This window comes from Montipora foliosa, chromosome 9, assembly GCF_036669935.1.
Source record: "Montipora foliosa isolate CH-2021 chromosome 9, ASM3666993v2, whole genome shotgun sequence".
Lineage (NCBI taxonomy): Eukaryota > Metazoa > Cnidaria > Anthozoa > Scleractinia > Acroporidae > Montipora > Montipora foliosa.
This window is the reverse complement of record NC_090877.1, coordinates 45404272-45414256: the sequence shown is the minus strand read 5'-3', so window position 1 is coordinate 45414256 and position 9985 is coordinate 45404272. Positions and strand designations below refer to the sequence as shown.

The 9985-nt window shown below is 39.8% G+C and overlaps 1 protein-coding gene across 1 annotated transcript; it reads left to right on the top strand.

Annotated features, from left to right (window-relative positions):
- The first annotated feature begins 1093 nt into the window (after positions 1-1093).
- LOC137969983 (collagen triple helix repeat-containing protein 1-like) lies at positions 1094-9861 on the top strand. The gene is made up of 4 exons (XM_068816413.1): positions 1094-1158; positions 2256-2392; positions 4555-4827; positions 9360-9861. The coding sequence occupies exons 2-4, from the start codon at positions 2294-2296 to the stop codon at positions 9711-9713; spliced, it is 726 nt and encodes a 241-aa protein (XP_068672514.1). The 5' UTR covers positions 1094-1158; positions 2256-2293; the 3' UTR covers positions 9714-9861.
- Positions 9862-9985: the final 124 nt, after the last annotated feature.

The window sequence follows — 9985 nt, the reverse complement described above, 5'->3', positions numbered from 1 at the left end:
TTTGCGTGTAAAATGACACATATCGCCCATTATCTACTTTTATTTTGCCAAGAAACGTTTTTTCTTTTTTTTTTTTTGTAAATCTATTCCCACGCGAAACGCAAAAAAAATCATTTTGCACCACCCCTGGTATATCGTTGTCAAAAATACGTGCCTACAGAGTACAATAGCGGTGAAGTTTGGTATTTTTGGTATTTCCCTTTGTTTATCGTAGTACATCTACTTCCGTGTCAAGAGTGTGAGGTTGTAATGAATGTTACTCGTCCAAAGTCCGTCCTTGTTCCTTCATACTGATCTATTTTTATGCTATGAGACTCACTGAACCCAACTGATTTTCATGAGTTGTTTGTCGGCACTGGGAATTTGATCTCAAGGGCGTGAACTCGTTAAATACGCAAAGAATGTTTCCAGTCTGAAGTCCATTGGACTCAGTCATACTGATCTATTTTAATGCTAGGAAAGGCTGAACCCAACTCACTCTTTTGAGTTGTTCATCAGTGCCGGGTCTTCCTCAGTGACTTGTAATATTAAGAAGGTACGCAAATTAAGGAGACCTAAACTCACTGGTAGTCTTAGGTATGACATTTAATTTGTGTCTCTTGTTTTTGATAGTTCCTAAGCAGCTCTAACCCACCTCAGGTAACACATCGTATTTTTCTCGAAACAGTCTTGCTTGTCGTTTCAGTGCTTCAGAGGCAAGGAATCTCTAATGTTTGTGCAACGTAAGCGAAGCCAAAAATGATTTCGACAAATCATCGATCAGAAGGATAGTTCTCATGGGCCCGGATAGTTACAGAAAATGCTATTTATTGTTTTTTCTAATGCAAAGGATTATGATTTAAAATGTAAAGCTTCTTGACAAACTTAACCTAAACCTAAAAATAAACGGTGCATGCGCGTTGTTGCCAGATTAAGAGCTCAGCAAAGGCCTTGGATTACGACGGACATAAGTCACTGTGGTGTTCGTGTCCTGCTGCACGCGTGTGACACCTGACCAAACACAAGCACCGCACGTGTTTTGATATTCAGACAGCGACTCCACTCAAGTTCACATTCCTTTTCACGGCAAGTTGTTCTTTAGGAGCTTTATTCTTCCTTTTACTCCTCTATCAATGATTATACCTGAAGGCTGCAGCTGACTTCTCGTCGAAAAACATGGTATTCTTTCTTTTTGTTAGAGGGGGATTGCGCAATTTCTTCTTCCATACGTCCTTCTATATCTATACCTTACTTGGCAGATCAAAAAAAAAAAATCACACCGTTTCAAAGCCTTTGATAGGCTAATTAAGATTACATGCCACAAGAAATCTCAACTAGCCTCTTAACTAGAGATCTTTAAAGCTTGTTAGACGCTCAGTGAAAATGCTGCCTACGCATGCAAAAGCAACACAAACCTTGCTTACTGTGATGACGCAATGGGCCTTATGCGCGCGGCGGCCATATTGGTCATATTTACCCCGAGCCTTGAGTTGAAATGTTTGGGAACGAGTTTCGGTGGGGAAAAACAAAAGTTTTCAATCCCTCGGGACTCAATATGGCCGCCGTGTGATTAAGGCCCAATGACCAGCTCCTAGCTGGCAGCATAAATCTGTTGGAAGAACAAGTGCAGCGCAGTCCTTAGGTCACGGGATCAAATCCCGTTCAAGTCCTGCATGCTTACTTGCAACTGTTTAAGTCCTTATTTAACTGTGATGACCTTCCTAACATTTATTTTATGTTCCTTCCGCAGTTCAAATATATGACATTTCATATATTCTCAAAATCATTCCACTGAACTCTTTTTGGGTACAACTTGAACTCGCAACTAACGGACATCACTGCCTAAGTGTAAAATGCAGATTGCGGCGCGCCCTTGAATAAATAAATTGCACTTTCGGAAAAACTCTAAACCCCTTGTTAATGTTAGATAAGAACCCTAAGCAGTTGCAGGCAAGCTAAAAAAGTCGAGTCCTTGAAAGGGGTTCGATCCCATAACAGGGCGATTGTGCTAAACTTGCTCTACCAACTGAAATACCCTCAACAAGCTGGGAGCTGGCCAATTGCAAGTTTGAGTTACATTAACAGGTGAATGAAATGATTTCGGGAATAATTCCGTATAACTGAATTACGGAATGGTCATGAAAAGAAAGTTGGAAAAAAATACTTCTGTATAACAACACAAACTAAAACACGGGAAAATTGAAATTATTGCAACCATTGCAGATGCAAATAAGTCTATTTGGATGATCTTACTTCAATTTTCTCTTTGCCCACAGAATATCAGAGAGAAGAAATAAGTTCTATCCTCATCAAAATGTCTTGGATCTTGCTGACGCTTCTTTTCATGTCACTTCCGTGTAACTGTTTTGCAGCGGGGGATAACAATGCTGGTGACCCGTCTTGCAATGACAACGTGAGCAAATAATTATGCCAATTAAACCATTTTGAATGAAATAAAAACAAACATGACATGATCATAATGTCATTTTATCTCGAGGTCGGTCATAGCTGATTACATACTATTTTAAGTTTCTCAGCTGGAATATGGGGCGTGGACATTCTTTGACAACTAGCCAATAAAAAATGAACAGCAAGGCTATTTAAGGCAAGTTCAGTTTATCGTGCGTTCCTTCTCGACTTTGTTCTGATCGTGTTAACATCCTGAAACTGTTTTCCAGTGCACCACAAGAAATTTTTTGGCGACGTCACGCAGAGCCTCCGAGTTTAGTGCGCGTTATGGACAAAAGAGAGATTGAAGTGATCCTCACAGGTATCTGGCAATTTTTAAGCAATTGTATGATGTATATAAAAGCCATATACATTTGAACTGCGGAGAGATGAATCAAGTTAAGATGCTGATCATCGCTGTTATTAATGTTACTTGAGCAGTAACGAAAGGAGGTTACTGCTCAAGTAACGTTAACAACTGTGATGATCAGAATTTTAACTTGATTAACCAATTGTCTCTTACAGACTTCTGAAAAATTTGGGTGGTTTCAACGGGCATTCCCATGATTTCTGTCAGAATGCTTGTGCAATGCTCCACAGCCAATCAGTTGAAAGCAGGTCAATTTGTTGGGTTCCTGGCTCTTGCGTTCTCGTGAAAGGACTCGATGAAAGAAATGCATATATTTGAAGTCATCACTGAATTGACCTGCTCTCAACTGAGTTGCTTTATAGTTTAGTTGGTGGAGCATTGTACCGGCATCTCAGAGGTCATGGGTTCGAATCCCGTTGGAGGCACGTGAAAATTTCAAGTGTTTTTAAGAGACAATTGATTAATTGGCCAGAAACGCCGTGCGAGGATCGCTTCTCTCTTTCGTCTATAACCCGCACATTTCTTTCAAAATAGAGAAAGTTGGTCGCTGTTACTAGGCGTTCTAAGTTCTATATAATCATCTTATATATGAAAGAGAATATCTGAAACTTTTGTGCTAAAATAATTTTTTTAATTTTGAAAACTATAGTTGCCCAAATCTGATTGGACAGAGGACGACCATCCCGTTGTAAAAACAAGGATCTGGTGTTATCGTATTTGTTTGTGTACCCTAGAAATTGGTTCTCTCTCTTGCTTTTTTATATTTTGTCTTCTAAAAAAGCTATTTCGAGCTACATTTTCGACATTTTAAAACACATAACAAAATCATTTTTTCGAACCTGTAATACTCTATCCTCCACTTATGTCCAGAAAGGCAGGTAATTAGATGCACATGGAGCCCATTATAATATTCATCGCCAAGTGTCCCTTTAATTCCAAGCATTTCCTACCTATTTCTAACAATAAGGTTGGCGTTATTTTTAGCTTTGGGTAAATGCAGTTAATCTTTACCTAAAGAGCAGCATTTGTGTCGTAAATTGTCGTAAATTGTCTAAATTCCGAGACACGAGTGATGTTGAAGTTGAGGAAAAGAGCAAGGGGACACTTCGTGACGCTTATTGAAATTCGTGCATATCTAATTACTTGCATTTCTGGCCCCAGTTGTTCAAAAGGTGGATAACTTTATCCACCGGCGGATAAGTCACTATCCATTGGGTTCGCACAATTGGTTTCGCTATGACGTATCCACTGGATAGCGATTTATCCGGCGGATAGCGCTATCCATCGTTTGAACAACTGGGCTCTGGACATTGACGATTTTCACATTCCCCATAATACACTTTGTTTTTCCCCCAAATTTTGCATAAACCCTTTTCTTCAAATGCTCTTGGGACACTGCATGTTCCCAAAATAATAATGCAAGGTTGGTTGTACAGCTGTGAGGATATACATTTTTTTCAGGGAGTTAAAGAAGAGCATTTGAAAAAAAAGGTTTATGCAAAATTTGGGGGGCAAACAAAGTGAATTATGGATAATGTGAAAATAGAGAACAAAGAATTGACAGGTAAGTGTTTTATGAAGAAAAGGATGAATTAAAGTAAATTCGTCCAAGCATGTTTGAATCTGTAGAATTTTTTATATCTATATGGAAAGGTTTCTTCAGCAATAACGTCAAGCTCATAAACTCATAATTTTAACAGTAATCGATTAACAGACGGACAAAGATATCTGTGAGTTTTGTTTGCTTTCCGAACCAGCAAGCCTCGTCGATTTGCCGTTGGGGTATTCCCGGCATGCATGGCAAGCCTGGATCCCCAGGATTCCCAGGCCGCGATGGACGGGACGGCCGTGACGGACCAAAAGGGGATCAGGGACAAACTGGAGCGGCTGGTATCCAGGGTCCTCCCGGTCAAAAAGGACAGCGAGGAGAGACCGGGGCAAGTGGAGCTCCAGATGTGATGGCTTTTAAGAACTGGAAGGAGTGCGCCTGGAATAACATTAACGATGGCAGAGGTAACGGCCTGATTAAGGTGAGCTGAGCACCAAAATACACAAACCATTAGTTTCCTAGCAGGGTCTAGTGTTTGGCTTTCGCGTTCAAGCACTACTTTTTTTTCTTTTCGCTTGATCGCTTCAAAAGAGTTTTGCGAACGACCTGGGGGGAGGGGGTTAGTAATTGAATCGAAGTTCGTCTGCGAGTCTCGCTTCCCACGGTCTCGCTGCTCGTAGAAGGCCCAAATGTAAATGTAATGAAGTCCTAAATGTAATAAACTCTTAAGAGTGTCATTCGGCCTTAAGTGTATTGACGTCATGCTAACGTCATTAATTAAAGGGGCTGTGCCACGGGCTGTGCCACGGGTGTCTACTTCATTTTGTTACTGTTGCAAATAACCGTATTTACCGGAATAAGCGCCACCCCCGATTAATTAAGCGACACCCTCGAATAAGCGCTACATTTGGGAGAAAAAAGTTAATAAGCGCCACCACGGAATAAGCGCCACGGCCCTGATATAATCAAAATTAAGAGACTGTTCTGTTAGATTAATACGAACGAGATGCTTCCGTGAAGCATACACTGGGTTGCATACACTGGGTTGGTACGTGTTACAGAAAATCAGAAGGCACTGAATTGTGTGTTATTGAACTACAGCATTCCAGTTTCTGAAGAATAACAAATAAAAGAAAAGTGAGAAACATTGGCTTCTGGGCTGACTTGTTGATAATTTTCAAGTTCCCTCACAACTTCTTTTCACCACAAGTTTAAGCGTGCCCTCTGAACATCTGACAGCTTTGTAATACCAAAGTTCACTGAGGTTAATCCCTAGGGGTCCGGCGAGGTTAATATTTGGATGGCAGACCAAAACAATATACCCCTCATAAAACAGAAGCATCGGACCGAAAATACTATTAACGCTAACAAATGCGAACTCAGCAAGGTACAGATTTTGTTAGCTTGCTTTATGCAAAACAAGAACATCATTCTAAAAGCTTATTCTACGCAAAAAGTAGGTTCTGGAGGAAATTTTGAGAGTGGAAATCAAGGTTACGCGGCAGACGGCAAATACAAACTCACGATTTAATTCAGTTAACACACCAGAAAGACGCTAACCTCATTTTGACAAGAAAATGCTTTACTATTGCCATAAAACCTATCCAGTTAAGCTCGCATATCATAAAACATGATGAATTCATAAAGGCCACCTTTTCCAGCGAACAATTTTTTGAAACAAACAACATATTTGCTATTAGAGGCAAAAACCCCTTCTATTTCACTACGTGCGTGAAGAGAAGAAATTCAATCGTGTCAAATATCGGCAATATTGCAACAAACTAAATTTCAGGATCAAACCGTTTCCATGAAGAACCTTTTCCTTAAATAATGAAGCACAAAATACACGACAAGCTTTCTTTCAAATAATTCTTGGCTGTTACATTTCCAATTATCTTTTTTTACCTGAAGACTGTGCAGAGTTGATCACAGATCCACGTGAGGTGTTCGATTCGTTCAATGGTTCTGTCTTTGTTGAACCCATAAGTTACCAGATAATTTTCCATTTGGTTTCAGTGTTGTACATAACAGCACACTTGGTTAAATATTATTTTAGAAATACAGCACACTTTGATTTCGGCTCGACGGGCGATAGATTGTTGTCGAAGTCCATTACTCGTCGCTTTTGAGATTCCAGGTTTTGGTTTTTCACCGCCAGCCTAGTTTATCCAACTGACTTTCCATTATTGAGCTCCATAAGGGTATATTTTGTTTAAGGATCCACTAAAACGCCATTCGCGTTACATGTCTTTCGACGCCATTGCAGGCTAAGTTAATGATTCTCCTGTGTCCACCAGAGAAATCTACGCATTTCCACTATACCCTCTCGATCCTAAGAAAATACGCGCAGAAGGCTCTATGCACAAAGACACCACTTAGCAGGGGAGTGACAGGCAAGACTTTTACCGACACGGAAAAAAGAAACCAACCCAGATTCCGACTGGGTTTGCCATACTGGCAACCCAGTAAAAATGATAATACTGTTACTTGTTAATACAGTTCTTGTCGAGTACAACTTTGAAACAAACGCCACCCTGGAATGAGCGCCCCGCACTTGAGACCTGAAACATTTAATAAGCGCCGCGGCGCTTATTTGAGTAAATACGGTATGTTTCCTTATACACTATGGAACTTAACGTTAACAAATAAATCGCTTGTAAACTACAACAATGAATAGACCTACCAAGCATTCTCTCAATCATTACAAGCAACAAAAATGAACTATGAAAAACTGTTAGGCTAACAAGTTTTTAAAACCCCACGATTTTCAAGGCTTTCTAACTTCTTTAAGTTTGTCTATCCGTGCCCACCGGTTTGTTTTACTGTGTTATTAATACATTATTTTATTATATGACTACTAAAGCTCCGAGAGCGGCCAAGATGAACCAAATCCCGCACTGTGAATGGCTACCCGAGCGGGCAAGATGGAGCTATCAATCCCGCTCGGGATTTCTCGCTTGGTCCCGCAAGATCAAAGACAATTGTTCGGTGTTTCCCATATAATAAATCCTTCATTGACCAAGCTCTTTCTTTTTCGGCGTGTTAATGGACCTCGACTTCGTCTCGGTCCATAAACAGAACGCAAAAAAAAAAGAACTTGGCCAATATCCAGCCATCTTGACCTTACGCTTGGTCAATAACCCATATATGTAATGTTTTGAGCGATTCTTTTTATGTCTTACCCAATTTTGCAATAGTTATTATTGTTGTAATTATGGTAAATTCTTCAAACAACTAACTGGTTCCCAGAAAACTTCGCAATCCATCATTTGATGTACTACAATACTTTGTTACCAAGAGCAAAATGGCCGATAGCATGTTGTTTTTGAAAGAAGCGCAAAAGTATGATTGTCTGTGCAACAAGTTTAGCAAAGACTACCGAGACGTTTTATGAAATTGAATTGCTGGACCAAAATTGCTCAAAAGTTTGATATAAGCCCGTCTAAAGCGGAGATTGAAGAAGTTCAAGAATTTACGAACGGCGTATGGTTTATTTCTAAAGAAGAAGAAAAAGATCCCATCAGGTTCCAGGAGAGAAGCCGAGGGGATTTTCCAATGTGAGACATGAATGGTTGGGATTGTTGAGAATCCCCTGTGGATAGGTATCTAACGGTTACCATCAACCTTTCAACTGATGTAATAATAATGACACTTAGCGATCTGCATGGTTTCTTGGCTATCAGGGGTCCCACTAGAGAAAGGAAACTTTCAAATATCCATGAATTCTTCCGTGTGTACCTTTAAGTTGAAAAAATATTTTTTCCATTCATTTTAGTCGTGAAGAAATCACACTTATGATCACTGGAGACCATAAACACCATATGAAAACATGTTAATGAGGCGCATAATAGCATTTTATCTTGAGTCATTTGCAAACATTAAGACATCGAGAGCTCCGCAAGGCGCCGCACTAGTTTGCTGAAGAGATTGGTAGACGACAATAGAAACAAATCGTTTGGGATAAATGGCCACAAATGTGACGATTTTAATTGAAACTAAGGTTACAAACAAAAATTAAAATCTCTTCAGGAAAGGTGGGGTTAAAAATTTCGCCACCAGTAAAAAACTACATAAGAAATATTGTCAGTCTGCTGGTCGGAGACCGGGGAGGTGGAGGGAAAAAGAACAATACGACTGAATGCTAAAAGGCAGAGAAGTTCTTCTTGCGATGATGGCAATAGTAGAAAGGGGCCGCGTGTACGAGATAACCGACCTTTTGTACTTAACTTTGACACGCGCCCATTTTTCATTGGACAGGAGACTTCCATAGTTGCAAGATTAGAGCACAACCCGCAAACTGATAAGACAACGGAAATGCCTCGCGATAAAATAACATTATGCTTTCGGTCAACGGCATAATGTTTGTTTTTGACTGTTTATGAACCTTTTCAAGGGTTTTGAAAAATAGAACTATTATTTATCCTCCAATGACATTGTTATGGTAACACCAAAACACCATTTATTGTTCCATAGAATTCTATTATCTAAACTGCGAGCAGGCTAACTTGTAGGCACGGAAAACTCGTTAAAGAGGTTTTACTTACGTCATTGATGACGTTAGTTTGACGTCAATACATTCAAGGCCTAATTTCAGAGAAATGGAAGAGTTTATTACATTTAAGACAAAATGTTATTACACTTGGGACTTTATTATATTTAAGGTCGTTTATTTTAACTTCGTCAAGAGGCTGCAGACTAACAAACGATGAACTTCAAGAAACGGAGAGAGACTTCCTGTAAAATCTCAAAAACTTAAAAATTTAAACGCTCACGAACTTATGACATTTGAAATGAGCATTTTCCCTAGAAACAGAACAGAAGCCACTCCAGATAGTGAAAAGGTTTGTCCTGCGACAAGGGACTTAAAGATGCGAGACTCCTGTATCAAATCTGTAATCCTTTATGTGGCATTCCTTTGCTCCATTAGTTGTCTGAAAGATTGTTGTTAGTTTTGGTAATGTTCAAAAGACTGAAAATTAGAACTAATGCATTGAATATGTGTTTAATATATAGGATTGCGTGTTCACTAAGAACTTCTCTGATACAGCTCTTCATGTGGCCTGGACTGGTACTCTTAACGTTGACGGTTGCACTGGTTGCTGTAAACGCTGGTACTTCACTTTCAACGGTGCTGAATGCTCGGCTCCCCTCCCTATTGATGGTATTGTGTACTTAGGCGGGGGAAAATCTCAGAGTACTTATCGCGTCCGCCATATTGAAGGGCACTGCAATAACATTCAGAAGGGAAAAGTGCGCGTGGGATTCTGGGTCGGTAATTGTCAGGGATATGGAAATGCTAATGCCAACACAGGTTGGGGAGCAGTGTCCCGGATCTTTGTCGAGGAAGTTGCTAAACCTCAAGCTTAGAGAACAAAATCTAATCTTCAGTCCAACAAAAGCGGCTGTTTAAAGGGAAGTCATAAATCATTTGAACGTAGAATTCCGAAGAAGTTAATTTGTATACGTTTTTTGCGTCTGCTTTTGATTGTAATAACATTCTGTTGAATAAAAAGCCGGAATACAAATCAAGGTTCCTCTAAGTGTTTCTCTACCTTTTTTTACAATATGTAGTCAGGAGCGAATGAACTTTTCCCGCTCCTTTCGAAGTCAAAGGTTTGAGATTCGCCAACAAACGTGAT

Bases quoted from the DNA above. Each gene is read 5' to 3' on its own strand.
- LOC137969983 (XM_068816413.1), top strand. From the start codon at position 2,294: ATGTCTTGGATCTTGCTGACGCTTCTTTTCATGTCACTTCCGTGTAAC. The intron at 2,393-4,554 runs GTGAGCAAATAA...TTTCCGAACCAG, and splicing joins ACCCGTCTTGCAATGACAAC to CAAGCCTCGTCGATTTGCCG. The intron at 4,828-9,359 runs GTGAGCTGAGCA...TTTAATATATAG, and splicing joins GAGGTAACGGCCTGATTAAG to GATTGCGTGTTCACTAAGAA.